Source organism: Equus asinus, chromosome 4, assembly GCF_041296235.1.
Source record: "Equus asinus isolate D_3611 breed Donkey chromosome 4, EquAss-T2T_v2, whole genome shotgun sequence".
NCBI classification, from domain to species: domain Eukaryota; kingdom Metazoa; phylum Chordata; class Mammalia; order Perissodactyla; family Equidae; genus Equus; species Equus asinus.
In genome coordinates this window covers 134,674,153-134,691,038 of record NC_091793.1, presented here as the reverse complement: position 1 = coordinate 134,691,038, position 16,886 = coordinate 134,674,153, and the positions used below count along the sequence as shown (strand labels likewise).

General features: G+C 46.8%; 1 protein-coding gene across 5 annotated transcripts in view; it reads left to right on the top strand.

Moving 5' to 3' along the window:
- FTCDNL1 (formiminotransferase cyclodeaminase N-terminal like) overlaps window positions 1-16,886 on the top strand; it is a 146,260-nt gene that overhangs the window by 77,579 nt on the left and 51,795 nt on the right. The window contains exon 6 of one of the 5 annotated variants that reach the window (XM_070508318.1): window positions 15,064-15,194. The exons of the other annotated variants lie outside the window; for them this stretch is intronic. Coding sequence (XP_070364419.1) covers window positions 15,064-15,074 — 11 coding nt within the window. The 3' untranslated portion in view covers window positions 15,075-15,194. Of the gene's footprint in view, window positions 1-15,063; window positions 15,195-16,886 lie in introns of those variants that run through there. 5 annotated transcript variants of the gene reach the window in all.

Sequence of the window (16,886 nt, the reverse complement as noted above, 5' to 3'; positions counted from 1 at the left end):
GTATTTTAATTTTTAACGAATGGCAGCTAAGGAAATGATTGCAGAAGGACATGGACTCACTTTGTCAATCATTGCTCATGTAAACTCCAGAGCACAGTCGGGAGATTGCTGAGTCCCTCATCTGGGAGCAGGGCTGTGGGCAGATTCTACCCTTGTTCTCTTGACCCTACACCTCGAGGATGGGAGTGGATGGGAAAATTCTAAGGCACTGGAGGCTTTCTAGGAACAACTTGTATTAGTTAGGATATGGTTTAAAACAATGGCTTAAATCAGAGAGAAGTTGTTACTCATGAGTCCAAGTGTTAGGCATCCTGGCCCCGTGGGCTGGGGGCTCTGTGGTGTCAAAGACCTAGGCTCCTTCCGTCTTCAGCCCCACCGCCCCTGGTGTGCTGCCTTCATCCCGTCCAGGGTGGTTTACCACCACACCCACGGTGCAGCCCGTGGAAATGGAGAAAGGCTGGCAGAGGGTCCACCACTTCCCTTCTGGAGCATGATCTGGAAGTTGTGCTTATTCCCTCCACTCATCCCATTAGCCATAGTTTGGCCACATGGTCACACTCGACTCCAAAGGAGGCGGGGGAATAGAGCTGCTGGAGGGTGAAATCCTCCCTATAAGCTTCTTATGAATTTGTGCCATCTGTCAGTGAGATAGATTTATTGTTTTTTCAAGCAGAGGACGCAGAGCCTGCCTTCAAATCTGGCCCACTTAGGAAATGTTTCTGTCACCTCTCCCTTCCTCTTTTCTGTCCACTTTCTGCTCCACTAGGATGCGTTACCCAACAGTCCAGCCACAGATCACAAGATGCTGCTGTGTAGAGCAAGAACCCCAGACCTGACCCTTCCTCGAGGCTTGCTGGGCCCCAGTCACTGTCACATACCTAACCTTTTGGGGTGAATGGAGGATTTTAAGGAACTGGCTCATGTGATTATGGAGGCTGCCAGTCCCAAATCTATTGGGTGGGCCGGCTGGCTGGAGCCCCAGGTGGGACCGATGCTGCAGTCCAAGTCTAAAGGCCGCCTTCTGCGGAATCTCCCCTTAGTCAGCGGAGGTCAGTCCCTGGTCTGTTCGGGCCTTCAGCTGATTGGATGAGGCCCGTCTACAGTGTGGAGAGCAGTCTGCCTTACTTGAAGTCCACCGATTTAAGTGTTAACCTCATCCAGAAACACCCTCACAGAAACATCCAGAATGGTGGATCACATATTGGGCACCGTGGGCCAGCCAAGTTGACACATGAAATGTAACCATCGTATCATACAAACTTGTTCCTCGCGGAAGAAAAAGTTCCAATGTTCTTTTGAGAGCAAGAATGATCCCCAAACAAAGAGCCGAAGTAGTGTAGCTGGGAATGCTGGTGGGTGTTGGGGGAGAGGAGGGCATCCTCAGCCCCAGGGAGGGTACAGGGTGCCCAGAGGCCCAGGGTGTCATTGAGCATCCAAGGCAGAGAGGAGACAGGTGAGAAGGAATCACAGAGGAGGGTAGAGTGGGGGCAGTAAGAGCGAGCAGAGACAGAAGCCGTGGGGTGGGGGAACCGCAGCCGTCCACCTCGCCCGCCCTCGGGGTGGGGTTGCTCCCTCCGCTCTGCGCCTCCGCGGACAGACCGCCCCCCGCTCCATATTGAGTGATCCGCAGTGGCTCCCTGCCACTGCGCTTATTTGGAAGCAATAGATAAATGTCAGCACTTAGAAGCTATGAAACATCCTAACTGGCCCCCTTAGACTAATAAACATAAAAAAAAAAAATCCTGATTCAGGCAGCCTGATGGGCTCATTGGTGGGAGGGAGATAAAGTTTCCCTTCAGGACATTTATAATTTACATAATAAAAAGCTTTTCACCTTCCAGTCAAGGAGCAAAATTAATTACCGTGGCCCTGTTACCTCTCCAAACGTTTTTTGCTTAAACTGGCAGGAACAGTTTGTGAACTCTTTAACGGGGGGTGGGGGCCGGGAGCGGGGTGTCGGTGGAGGCAGGGTAGGGAGAAGGGGTGAAAGGCACCACGGCTCACTTTACTACGCAGGCCTGGGATGGGCGGGTGCAGGGGGCTGCTCTGCGTTTAACAAAGACATTTGTGGCCTGACCTGTCCTTTCAATGCGCTCAGCACCAAATAATGTGCTAATGATAATGGACTCAGCAATCTGAGGCCCGTAATCACCTCCCCCAGACAGATGTTGAATGGACAGTCACCAGAAGGGTTGTCTCGATCATATCCTTCAGTCATGTCTTGTTCTGTTCTCTTTTGGGCACCATTTCAAATAACAAATAGAAAAGCTGGTGTTCCAGTGCCCCTGGTTCTGAAGATATATGGACAACCCAAAGTCCTTTGATTAGGGAACTACATTTGATGTCCAGGCAGGGTCTCTCATTCCAAATTCCCCGAGCTCTTCAGAAAGCTGACAGCGTTAACCTAATATCATCAATTCTCACCACTCTCCTGTGGAGGGAAGCAGGTGGCCCACATTATTTCCGATCTTTTGCAGATTGAGAGATAGAGGCCAAGGGAAGTTAAACGGTCCACTTTCCACTGAGGAGCTGGCACAGGATAAAGTCTCAGGTCCGCAAGGTTATAGGGTCCCCTGGTAGACCAGAAGGCCCAACCCAAGGTCGGTCTCCACACCCCCCTCCCCCGTGCCCCCAAGCAAGTAGGGGCTGTGGAGGCAAGAATGGGAAGTCAAAGCTTCCTGCCTACCTTTTATGAAAGAGGAACCATTACTGATTTTAATTGTCATCGTTCGTTATTTTGTAGTAATGATAATGTAACACAGGATTACAAAGGGAAATAGCAAAAGATGTCGTGGCTACAGGTATGTTTTCCACTCCTCTAAGCCTGGTTTCCTGTCTTGGATAAACAGAACAGTAAGATAGTTGCTTTTATTCAAAAGCTTGGAATTTAGATGGGAGAGCAGGACGTGTGGACAGTCAGTGTGGGGAACACCATCCACCCCAGAGACCTCGGGCCGTCGCTGCCTCTCCTGTTCATTTTGGCTTCTGTGTCCCCTCCCCGATTACATTTCTTTGGCCCTTTCTGGACTCCAGTGTCCTCCAAGCTGCAGGGCACACGTATCTGTTGCTTTCCAGGTAACGAGTAAGTTAAGTCCTCTCAGAACCAGTTTTATGGGGGAAAGGGGCAAAAATCGGTTCAGTCAAGTTGGAAACAACTTTTTTCCCCGACTTTTGGTGTGTTACGTATCAATGAATTGACCAGTGGAAGTGACAGGATCGAGCTACAAGAGCAACTGGGATTTGTGGTGTCTTTTTGATCTGAATACAAGATGGAAGGTATAGATAGTTTAATTACAGTTCCACTTTGGAAAATGTCGTTTGCTGTTTCTAGTAGAAACCACACAATGCCCATTAGTGTCCTGAGAGACAGTGTAACCTGTCGGTGAGAACACAGGCTATGTGCGTTCTGCTGGTGCCTGTGGGTGCTCACGGGTTTCTCTCTCCCCTGTAAAGTGGGAACCATCACAGCGCGTGCCTTCTAGAGTTTCTGTGAGGACTAAATGAATCTGTACACATAAAACATGTAAGACACTGCCTGGTGCATAGTAAGCGCTCAATAAATAAATATGAGATTTTTTATTCATAATAGTTGGTATATACTCTTTTTGGGAGGAGAATTTATTTCATATGTGATTCAATCAACATGTGGTTAAGTCTCATTTGCACAATAAGATGACCAAAACAATAGTTCAGTTGGACCATAGTCTGGTTATTGCTGGTGGCTTAATGGCCAAATTGGATTGATTGTACGATACTAAGATATTACCACAAACTGTTTGTGACACACGTGTGAGTCAGCTCAGCTGATCGCCTGCCGTGACTTCCTTTGCCTGGTGATTTATTTACACACGAGTGCATCGCATCTAGCCATTCAAAACCCATTAGGCATCTACTGGGGGAACAAAGACTCACAAGAGCTGGGCTTGCCCCTCAGGAAGTCCTCAGCTGGAAAAAGACGGGCGGCATAGGCAGGTCCTTGTGAGAAGGCCCAGTGTGCCCCGGGTGGTGTGGAGCCCCTTCCATGGGAGGACACGTTTGAGTCGAGGCTTGGCAGAGAAGGACGGCAAAGAAGGAGGCTTCCAGATGAAGGGAAAGCAGGCACTACAGACTCGGAAAGGGAGGGAGTCTGGAAGGGCCAGGAGCTTGGGCTCCTGCAGGGGGTGTGCGCAGGGCAGAGGGGTGGGGAGGGGCTGCCAGGCCCCCCACCAGCAAGGCCTCCTGTTCCTTGGGTGTTTGGACTTCATCCTCAGGGCCAGAGGGTGTGGGGGGCAGGGGAGAAGGGGAGATGAGCAGGACGGGGAGGAGAGACACCCTCAGAATAAACGGAGACCTCTCCCCTCCCCTTCACCCTCTCATACCGTGTCCCAGTCAAGAAGGAGGAAGGGCAGCCATTGTGGAAATGGTGTGGAGTGTGAAAGTTCCCTGGGAGATGCGAGTAAATTCTCTTCCCTCCACCCCTTGACCTTCGAGAAGCACCTTCCCACCAATGGAGGACATGGAAGGATTCCAGCAGGGTGGGGACACCTCGGGGTGCATTTTAGAACTGTCACTGGGCTGCAGTGTGGATGATGGGCTAGCGCACAGATCGGGGCAGATGAGCACATGATTGTACAAACTCAGCCAGGCGGCTTGGGCAGGAGCTCGCTGGGAAGCCTTCGGAAAATGCTCTCTCTGTGTGGACTTGGGATGGGGCGGCTTTATCCGTTATCCTTCGCAAAGGCAGGACTACAGTCGAGGAAGTAGTTCACTCTCTTCTGAGGTGCTGGCGAGGTTTCCCCATGGAGACATTTCCATCGCAGTTCAAAGGAGCCATGTATCGTTCAGGAGGGAGATCCTGCCTCAAGTTAGAAGTCTTGTTTTGTAGTCCCAGCTAACCTATCTGAATATCAGAGAGAACTTCATTAAAAAGAAATTTTTATGGGGCCGGCCCCTTGGCTGAATGGTTGAGTTTGCTCGCTCTGCTTTGGTGGCCCAGGGTTTCGCCTGTTTGGATCCTGGGCGTGGACATGGCACTGCTGGTCAGGCCATGCTGAGGGCGGCGTCCCACATGCCACAACTAGAAGGACCTACAACTAGAATATACAACTGTGTACTGGGCAGCTTTGGGGAGAAGAAGAAGAAGAAAAAAAAAAAGAAAAAAAGATTGGCAACAGTTGCTAGCCCAGGTGCCAATCTTAAAGAAAAATCTTTCCTATAACTCATTCATTAGCATTTATGAGAATGACAATGTACAGGACAGGATGAATGGATTTTCTTTCCCCATATAGAATATCTTCTTTGTATTTTGATACCTTCTAAATTGATTCTACCCCCAAATATTAAACTACTGTTCTTGAGCTTACTCCTTCCTCTTTCAAATGCATATGATTCCTATCCCAAAAGTTGACTTTGTTCAGTTCTGCAAGTTAAAGATCCACAGGTAAAGGGAGCTTAAGAAAATCAAGACATTGTGAAAGTAAATGACAAGAAAAGTAAGGGTAGGGGAAGAGAAAAAGATAATAATTAGCAATCCAAAATTAAATTAAGCATAAAATAGAGTTTCCCAGGCCAAGGAGGGTCTTGAGAAAGGGTAACAGAAGAGAGACTGAGTGTACGCGTGTTGATGTTCTCTGCTTGTATAAATTTTAAATCAGATTTGGCTTTAGATTTCTGGCAATGCAGACTCTGTGCAGAATGAGCTGGAAAATGGAGACTTCTTGCATGCTACTTTTAGCTCTCACCATTCTGCTGGTTCAGACAACTTCTCGCTGGGTTCAGTGTACGGCAATGAAATGCAAATCATAAACGACGAGAGCTGGCCTCCGGGGAATGGGGGGCCCTGGATGCGATCCAAGGTCTGTAACACAGAGAAAAGACATATTTCTTTGTCACACACAGTAGATTCTCCCTGAGGGTTTCAGCTATGGGAATAGAATGATTGGGAGGGGGTGGGTGAGTGGTGGTGGAAATCATTACAACGTTCTTCTCTCATATGAAAACCAAACAAAAACAAACCCTGTGTGAGTGGGAACACAGACAATCCCGAGGCCTCGCAGCCTCTCTTCCCGGCACACTCCATATACCATCATGATTCCAGGCGGCAGAGCTGTGGGCACCCCCGTGACCATGTGATAGACCTGTGTTCATACACTTAGCACTCGGCTTGACCTGGCGGGGGAAGCTGTCAAGTAAGCTTGAGATTATTTTTCAAAGGTTTTGGGTTCAGGAAAATTCAGAATATGTTTTCCCCAGCACTTTCTCTCTGAATAGTTAAACCCATGCGTATTTGGAGTGAAATTTAATCCACATGTTTCTGATTCATTTACACTTAATTCATCAAATTGTTGTTTCGTAAGAGTCATTTGATGTCCAAGGAGCTTTATGAGAGTTTTAAATATATATATATATATATATATATATATATAAACCTTCTTATTTGAAACAGGATGTTGCTCATGACAAAACGCAGAAGAACGTCAATCTGGATCTGACCTCGCAACCCAACAGGTTTAAGGTAGCGAGAGGTGAGGGAGGGAAGAGGAGTTAAGAAGGACCTCGGTTTGGCAGAACACAGGGAACATTCTCTCATCTTTAATTGGGATGCTGGGGATGGAGTCTTCTTATTTAATTTCCCAAAGAAAAATAAATGCAAAGAACACCTTGCCCATGGGAGGCCTTTAGCCATCTGCTCGTGATTCTCGGGGGAGGTTCTTTCCCATCGTCTTAGTCATGAGGGCTCGGGCTTCTGCTGGTCTTCAAGAGGATCTGAGCCCTGAGTAGAAAGATTATCATTGATTTTCAAACCAGCTTAATGTATGGTGGCCAAACACCAGTGATTTTTAACAAAGCCTATTGTTTGTAATGCCTTTCATGCTAGGCTTCATCTATACCCCAGAGTGCTGACCTCCTCGTGGTGGTCCAAGGGCAAGGACTTGGATTTCTCTGGGGATCTGGCAACTACGACATGGATGTCAGGCTTTACTTTGATGATCAGATTGGCTTGACTCTATACAACCAATCCGAGAGCTGATTCTAACTTGTCCCCCCATGGTGGACAGACAAATCTAGGCAACTTCTCTGGATAAGTTTCTCGGAATTAAACCCCAGTCTATTTTTGACCCAAACACATACCCCTCCAACCTCCCATCCCCCACTAGCATTGTTGTCACTGTCTTAGTTTTGGTGGGGGTGAAGTCCCAGCGTGACAAAACCGTCAGAGGAATTAAGAAAGAATACAGATACAACAATGGTTAAGCTCAGCCTAGGGGAATCCTTCTGCTTTAACATAAAACTGTGGGACACTGCCGATTGTCCTCTGATTTCGGTAAAGGGAAGAAAAAGGACTCTATCTTCAAACATGTTTAGAAATATGATAAAGGTAATTTCTGGGTTGGTTGATTTTAAAGAAGAGATTTTTACGCCATGTAAAATCTGGTTCACGTGGCCGAGTCATTTACATTTAATACGTACATTTTACACATAAGTATAAGTTGGCCTTTAGATGTTTTCAGAAAGCAGTGCTTTGAACCCAGGATAGCAATTTGATTGAGACTTGCTATAGTCAAAAATAAAATAATCACAGGGTGAATTCAGTGTTCTGGCTTAGAGTTCATGCCTGTGACTCCCATCCAAGCTCCCCAGTCAGCTCTCAACATGCATTTCACCGTCATGACCTTGGTTGATTGTGTCCGAACCAGTGCAATGGAGTTATAAGAAACCAGCCACGAAGGTCCCTGTGGTGAGGTTATGGGGAATTTTGTTTGTACTTTTGCTGCCAGTACAGGGCTGAAGTGGAAACCAAGTCTACGAAGCATTGTGCGCTGCTTTCTGATGAGTTGCCTGTACTCCAGACTTTAGAAGTCCTGGTTTCCAGCCCTAGTTTGTACTGTCTGAGGTGTGTGGGTGCTTTGGGGAAAAGTCGGTTCAATTACCTTTAGTCTGTCAATGTCCCGGCTGGTAAAATGGACTACAGGTAATGTTACTCACTTTCTTAAGGAAATGGGAAAGCAGATCAAGACAATGGTTCAAGACAGAAACCTGTCATAGAGCAGGAAAAGGTGTCTTGTGAAAAATAAAGAGCAGTGTTAGAATAAGATAAAATCAAAGAGAGTCCTTGCTCCACTGGAAGTTACGTCGTGAGAAGGCCTTACATCAGAGTGTAAACTCTGTGAAGATAGCGGGTTTGCTTATTCTGGTCACTGTAATATCCCAAGTCCCTGACACAGTGCCTGGTACATAGTAGGCCTCCAGTAAATATTTGTTGAATGACAGAGGGATGCATGAATATCAGGAAAACTACCCCTAGCAGGGGAGCGATGGCCCGCCTTCTTGTTTCCTCCTCAGGCAGCAGTAGACTGACCTGTGGGGAACATGGCAGGTGGCTGGGTGCCCACAGAGTACTACAAAACTCTGGCTCCTGGAGCCCTGGGGGGCCACACTTCCACGACATGTCTGGAAATGCTACTAGCTGAGAGGCGAGCATGAAGCCACCAGTTTTCTAAGGACAAAGTGGAGAGGCCCTTGCACAGACTGGGCATTTTCCTGTCTCACGGCCTGTGGCCTGTGGCCGAGTCTCAGAGGCTTTGATGCCAGAGGGAGCTCGAGGACCATCGAGCCTTTTACTCTTAAAAAGGCTGTAGTAGCAGAGGAAAGAAAGAAGGTGATGGTAGGAGAAGGGAGAAATTCTTAAACTCTGGAATAATAAAAACAAGTTGCCCTGATTTAGTCACTGAATAAAAACGGAAGTTATTTTGGGGATAAGCACAACGCTGGTGTTAGGGGAGTGTGTTATTCTGCTAGGGCCACCATAACAAAGGACTGCCGACTGGTGGCGTAAACAATAGAAATTAACTGTCTCACAGTTCTGGAGTCTGGAAGTCGAAGATCAAGGTGGTGGCAAGATTGGTTTCTCCTAAGGCCTGTCTTCCTGGCTTGAAGATGGCTGCCTTTTCCAGGTGTCCTCACATGGCCTTGTCTCTGTGTGCGGGGAGAGAGGGAGGGAGCGAAGGAGCTCTGGTGTCTCTTCCTCATCTTATGAGGACACCAGTTCTATTGCATTAGGGTGCCACCCTTGTGACCTCATTTCCCTGTGGTTACCTCCCTAATCGCTCTGCCTCAAATACAGTTGCATTGGAAGCTAGAATTTCAATGTATAAATTTTGGGGTCACACAATTCAGTCCACAACAGGGGTTGAACAGTCCATTCTCAGGTTAAAGTGCCAGCATCCCAAGGCATTTCTGAGGCCCTCCCAACAGGAGTTTTCCTAAAGTGGTCACAGTCATTAAAAATTAGGGATTTCCTCATGTGTTAAGATGGTGGCAGTGTGAGGGATGTTCTGTGCTCTCTGGCTGCACTTAAAGCTCTGTTGCTGTTATTGAATTGTGGCATCCGTCATGCCACAGGATACGTATAAAGCCCAAGGCCTAGGCAACAGGCATGTTAATGAGGAAGCAAGCCCATCCATTTCTTTATTCATTTATTTTTAGAGGCAAGTTATATACTGGAAACATAGCACTTAGGCTTTCAAATTCTTACACAAGCCACTGAAAATGCAAATTATTTACCAGTAATGTCTGCACTCTTGGGGGAATTTCTGTTCCCTTCCATGTGGAAAATCTCACTCTAGAAAGTCAGAGCTCCAAGGACCCTCAGAGAAGTCCATATCCTCATTTTATTAATGAGGCCCTGCAGAACCAGAGACCTCGAGAGACTTCGTGACATCCCACAGCTAGTCAGGGCAGGCGCCTGGGTTCCCCACGTGGTCTTGTTAAAACCCCCAGTGCCTTGACGGACTGGCCTTGCTGGCTTCCCCCACTGACCTGCACATTTGCTCCCGGGACTCGTTTCATCAATCAGGGAACAAGTGTTCGATGAATATGTACTTTACACTCAACAACAATAGGCAAAAGCATAACATTCTGTCTCCAGAGAGATCCTGTCTGGTGTTGGATGACCGGGCTAAAATTCAAGAAGAAACTCAAGAGCGAATACAGGTTCACAGGAGCAGCGAAGATCCTCATCGGCTTTTAGAGGCCGCTTGATTTCCTCGGAGTCTTCAAGGGGCTCTGGGGCCAGAGCTGGGCTTGAGCTCAACTTTGTTACTAACTTGGTGACCTCGAGCAGTCTCTGGGCTCACCAGGCCTTAGTTTCCCCATGTGTAAAGGGGAAGCAGCTGAGCTGGGGACAACATTTTAGCTGTTGGGGTGGTCATTGTGGTTATTGTAGTCACACTACTGCCATCCCCATTACTGTTTACACGGCTGCCACTGGCAACCTCGCTGCCCCCAGGGAGGGGCCAGCAGGTTACTCAGAGGTTAGCCCCCAGCCGGCCCTCCAGGTCACCTCTGAAGGCTGCCTCATTTTCATGGAATGAATAGCTCTCTGATTCTCCCCAGGAGCCTGCCGGGTGGATTTTGCGGGATAGGTTTGCAGTTCTTCTCTGATCCTCCTCCATTGCACCGTAAGTATCTAACTCTTTCCTCTCCTTGGCGAAGTGGAGGAAAACTTAGACCTCATTTTTCTTCTTCTATTGTAATGAACTTTTTCATGTTTGACTATTGTAATATAGCACACGCTAATATAGAAGCTGAGAGAATCTTTGAGGGCAAATCCTAGCTCTGCGTCCACCTGTCATGTGAACTTGAGCAAATTACTTACCTTCCCTGTGCCCTGCTCTCCTCATCTTAAAATGGGGACAATATTCATATCACACGGTTGTGACACTCGAACAAGCTAGTTCATCAAAAATATTTAGTGTGTAGCCTGGCACATAGTGAGTACTCAATAAACATTAGCTATTATTATCATCGTTAATATTTCAAGACTGTTCAGAGGAGATGAAATTACTTTAGGTAGGGCCACTTTGACTAAAGAAGGGAGTCTCAGAACAAACTGCCCCGTCACTGCTCCATGGATGCTCCAGACATCAGGTACGAGGGATGCTTTGGGTCCCTGGAAGAGCTTACGGGGAAACAGAGGGAAAAATACACAATGATGTAGGAAGAGGAGGGCGGTGCCCACAGGGCCCAGGCACAGAGGGAGCTGTGTCTAAATCTTCCTGAGGGAAGCTGGCGGAGGAGGGGTTTGCACAGAGGAGCAAGAGCTGACTTGAGGCTTGAAAGAAAGATTAGGAGGTGGCCAGGTGGATAAGGAGGTCCAAGGATGCTCCAGGCAGAAGGACCGGCATGTTTAAAGATATGCAGGTGTGAGAGAACAAGATAAACCCAGGAAACAGCAAATAGTTGAGTCCATTGTAGGGCGCATGGAGAGAATGGTAAGAAATGAAGCTGGAGACGGTGGGCAAGTCTTGGTTTATGAAGGCTTGTGTGCCAAGCTAACAAGTCTAGATTTTATCTCGAAAGCCAGTATTCTCTAAACTGTGTTCCCCAGATTCCTTGATATGTTAATAGGTGTTCCGTTAATAAAATTCTGTGGCCCAATAAGTTTGACAAAACAAAATTAAATAGTTTTTCTTACCATAGGATTTTCCAGAGCTAATGGTATATCAAGAGGGTGATATAAAACGAAGCTTTCTCTAGACTAATTTGAGTTTAGAAAACTTCTGATATTGAGCACCTCTTAACATCCAGTACCAGAGAACGATGAAGAATTTTAAGAGGGGAGTAACATATGATCATATTTTATTTAAGGTTAGTGTCTGTGAGGGAGAAGGCATTTTTGAGAGAATATATGATTTTTTTTCTATAAGTATAATTATTCTGAATTTGGGCAATAAAAATATGTCACCTAATCCAAAGGGATTGCTAATTAAAAAGTGAGATACTTAATGAATTTTTATTTAGAAAGCATGGTGGTGCTTGGAAGGCCAGTGCTCCGTCCTACAGGGAATTTGTCAATGAATTGGGTGACTATTTAATAGAATTCTTTTATTATACAGGGTAGCACTTTGCTATATGTAGTCACACGGGTTGCTAGGGCGACTTTGGAAGCAGAACTATATGTCGACTTTGAAGATGTATAAGGTCGGATGAGCACAGGGTCTGTTCCTGCATGACCAGCAGCAAGTTATGTCATCTTTTTAATTCCTAACTTTTAATTCCTAACTTTTAATTCCTTTTTAATTTCCTAACTTGTAGAGGGGAGGCAGTTCCTGCCCTGGGGAGTTGTGCTGATAGGATGGTGCTGGAGTGCTCTGTGAATTATAAGGGACTAGCTAGGGGGACGGTTGTGACCCACTGCCGGCGCCAGCACACGGGGCTGTCGGTAACACTTGCTGAACTGGTCGGTGAGAGGAGGTCTCGGCGCTGGCTCCTAGCAGCGTGAAAAAGGGCGTTGGCTCCTTGTGCACGATTGGGCTCAAATCCGGAGTTGTCACTTGCTAGCTCTCCCCAGGACTGTCAGCTCCCTGTCAGATGCATCTGAGCTGTGCTTTCCAGGGTCCCCTCAGCAATCTGCCCACGAATTTTCCTCACCAAAAGAGGACTTCCTCAGTTTCCATGAAGTGCACTGCCTTTGAGGTGCAAGGGAGCAGGCAGCAAGACCTTGTCGCGGGCCGCGCTGCTCTTGGGGTTCACGGTGACCGCAGTTCACCCGGGAGTTGGGGTGAGGGCACATCATGGAGTGTCCTTGTAGTGTTCCAGAACCTCCTCAGGGCTGGGTCCTCAGCCCTGGGCTCCAATCTCTCCTCGGGCAGCTCTGTCGTGGGGCTCAGTTTGGGGGGAAAGGTATGGGCAGAGGATGAGGCGATTCAGCGGCTATTGCGAGCTCTCTGCGCTCTGGAATTCGGCTCAGGTTCTCTCTCTAGCTTTTGGTGGTGTACTTGGCTGCAGTCAAACTGTCAACTCTCAAAACCTTCTGCGGAGTTTTTCTCCCTGCCCTGTTCCGTCTCCAAAGCCCCCAGAACAAAGGGGCCGCCTTGTTCTTCTTCTCTCTTCGTTTGGGTGGATCTCCGCCAGGGATGGTAGTTCATAATAATGGGCTGAGTAACAGTAGTAAAGCAAACCAATTTGCCTCAAAATGCAATGATGATGCTTTGAAGTTTTAAATCCTCTGAATTTAGCAGTCAAGCTAACAACTGAAAAAAGGTGAAACAAAATTAATTTCCTGGTTATGTAGTGTCATCCGCTCTTAAGCGCAGTTCTTGGCGTGGAGTGCGGCCTCTGCCCAGCAGGGGGCAGTGTTCGTCTGTGAATGCCGGGAGCCTGGTGCCCGGGCTCACCCAGCCTAGAAGCCCAGGCCCTCCGAGCAAATACCTGAGGTTCCTTTTTTTCCTTAAAGACTGGCACCTGAGCTAACATCTGTTGCCAATCTTCTTTTTTCTTCTTCTTTTTCTCCCCAAAGCCCCCAGTACATAGTTGCATATTCCAGCTGTAGGTCCCTCTGGATCTGCTGTGTGGGATGCCACCTCAGCATGGTTTGACGAGCGGTACTAGGTCTGGGCCCAGGATCCGAACCGGTGAGACCCCTAGCCACCAAAGCGGAGCGCGGGAACTTAACCACTCGGGCAACCAGGCCAGCCCCCAGGTTCCTCCTAAACGCAAATTTCCTGAATACAAGTCTTATGGTTGGGTAAATCTAGATGCGCTGTGAGTTCTGACATTAAAACAAAAGCCCTTCGTAGAGTGGCCGTTGGAGACTTTATGGCAGCCGGCCCCTTAGCATGGCAGTGAATGAGGTTTTCATCATTTTGGGTTGTGGGGATGGTCACAGAGTGACTGAAAATCACGCTGGTATTTTCATAGCGACGAAGCTGGGGGTTTTGTTTTGGTTTGAACAAACCAGAGTCTGTCCAAATAAGCAAGAGACAGATGGACAGCTTGCTACTGCTGAGCCAGCCCAGCCCCTTGCTGAGGCTCTTTATTCTTTCAAATGAGCCTATTCCAGCTTCCCTAGAGCAGAAGTGGGTGGTTCACCGTGGTGACTTGGAGTCTGAATGAAAAGACTCAAATCAGGATATGTTGCAAGTCAACTTTTAACCAACTATGTAATATACAACAAAGCCAACATACTCTGAATGTTACCCATAAAACTTCCGGCAGTAAAACATGGCAGCACGCGTTTGCGCGCAATGCCGCGGCTTCCGCCCTCTGATCCCCCCTCTCCCGCGGCAGAGAGGTCGGCGGGCGAGGAAGGAAGGCGACCCCTCCCCGGGTGGCCGTGAGGAGCCAGCGGCAAGAATGTGGGTGAAGTCAGAGCGCCGAAGGAGCCCCACTGCTTCCAACCCTGAAATCTTACTTAAAACACACGGTCTGTATTTCTATTAAAATGAGAAACACACATTTTAAGGAAACATTTCGGATTATTTTTCCAAGTTCTTGAAGAATTTTGCTTTCCCTTTCCTTCTAAGACGTGGTTTCTAGCAGTTTTCCCATACAATTTGTGCTTCCTGTGACTGACAGTTTATGGCAATGCCTGACACATTTTATGGTGCTATTACAAAATTTAACTGAAATATATGAGAATGGTGTGTTTACAAAGGTTGTGCAATCCTCCAAGTTAGTAGAAACAAAGTTCCTTTGGAAGAGTTAAGTGGGTCTTACGCTATAGTCCCCAGAGAGAGAGAAAGAGAGCGAGTCAGAGGGAGAGAGAGAATGAAAGAGAGAGAATTTAGCCCTTGAATTCTTCACTTTTGCTTTTCTCAGTTACCGTCATTTATAGTTGAATTCATTGTTCACACTAAGGCAGCTGTGTATTGAAACCAACTTTCATAAGAACTAAGGAATTTAAAGCACTGAGATTTTGGACTTTGAGAAACACGAACTGAGTTATTTGACCTTGAATTGTGTATCACAATCGCCTGTTTCAGCATAAAGGCATATGTACATGGTTAATGAATAAGACCCTTAAGGTTTGCAAGAAAAGCAACACCCTAGATTTATATATTCCATTAAACATGATCTTCACAGGCTAATTAGTTAGTAATTTCACCCTTGCTTGTAATATAAACCATTTTATGCTCAATAATAATAAAATCTATGTAAACCAGGCTCTTTATTAATAAACATTATGTGCTTCTGGCTTTCAAATAAAATAATGCTTTACGTGCTTTTCTCTCTATCATGCCTAGACTAATCACACAGTAAAAATCAAACAACTCAAACAATGGTTTTTATCTCATGCCGTAGAAAAACAATAGAGACCACGTCAGGAGCTGAAGAACGAGATGTGAACTGAAGAAGGCTGTGACAGAGGACGGAACAATCCAAATCTTTATTTCAGTGTTTGGTGTCAAGATATATTCAGACTCTTAAGATTATTCAAAATATGTCTTTGAATAATGAGCTGACATCAGTGGCATCACAGACGGGGGAAGTGACTCCGAATCGCTCTTGCTCATCGACGTCCCCCTGAACTGCGATACCGGGCTGAGGTGCTTCATGGAGACGCTCTGTGGCTGGTCCTGCGAGTTGGTGCTGTGAGGTGGCCGCGGTCTTCTGAGGCAGCTTCCTCATGGGTGATAACCACAGGGAAACGTATTCCAGCTGCAAGTATCATGCCAGCTGAGCTAGTCAATATTCTATTGAAATCTTCGAACAGAAAGGCTCCCGTTTGTGGAATGTGCATTAATTACTCTAGCATCTCAGCTGTCAGTAACAGATCGCACTCAGGCTGGACCAGCTAAATGTTTGACAGGTCCACTGCAAAATGAAAATTGTTCAAAAGTTGTGAAGAATTTCACGATGACGACAGCAGAGTTAAACCGAGCGTGGGCCTTCTGAGCACAGGGCCGGTGACCCGGCACAGGCTGCGTCCTCACAGAGCCACCTCTGCGCCTGGGAGACACAGTGGCCCCAGGCTCTCCACACAAAATGGATTTTTTATACATATTTCATCTCCCTAAAAGATGATACATTTTAGTCAATACAAGGAGAGGTCTAGTCATTTTGGAGCCAATATGAAAGTTTTCAACAGGATAATTCCAGATAACCTTCCAGTTGATACTATAGCGAGTATAAAGCAATGCGTATGTGGAGAACTCTGAAAGAGTAAAGTATTTATTAACAGTGAAAATGTCTTCGCAAGAAGATATATTATTTCAAATTTAAAAGCAGCTCAGGCTCTGGGAAATTCTAGTCATACTACTAAGGCTCGTATCTGAAGTTTCTTCTGTGACCGTTCAGGTGCTGTGCTCCAGCAATCCGGCAGCCACTGACCTTCTGCCAGACAGTGCTTTGTCTTTGTGTCCACCGTGGTCAGCATGCATTCCATCAGGGGGCAATACAGGCAACACGGGGCCCTGGGATGACAGCTTTGAACTGAATTAATCAGTTTCCTTGACTTTTGTTTGACTTGGTTGATTGGTTGTCTGAATTGTGTGAACAGGCAGCTGGGTCTTTTGGAACAGTATAGACACAGCCTTCAACTGAAGTGGTGCCACTACTGGGATGCTGAACGACACTAGTCAAGTTCTCCCTGTAAAAATCCACATCACCAGGCTTGACTCTGTGCCAAGGGCAATTGCTTCTTCCCTAACTGAATCTAAGCAAGTTAAAATGTTGTTATTCCTCTGTGAGGGCAGCTAAATGGATTACATAATGGATCGAATCAGCAATATAGCGGTAAAGACAAAATAAAGACCCAGGCAAACTGTCATTCATATCTTTAAGGGAGAATGTGGCTTATAATACTGGAGAAGATGGTCTTCTATCCAGAAAGTCCAGGTTAGCCTCCACGTGCGTGAGTTCTAAAGTCAGAGAGCAAGTCAGGCATCCCCCACAGTTCTGGAAGAACAAGTTGGAGGCCAGAGGGCAAAGGGGTATTTGTTAAAGGTTGACTAAGTTGGGTAAATGATCAGAGAGGCTCATAGAGGCATTGAAAGGCAGAAAACGGAAAACCTGAGGAATTTTTAAGAGTCAGGTGGACAGTGTCTTTGCCTTGTAAAGATCTGCAGGATGATTCCGCTTACCTGCACCTCTCTGGCTGTTAAATATTTACAGATCAATGTTTA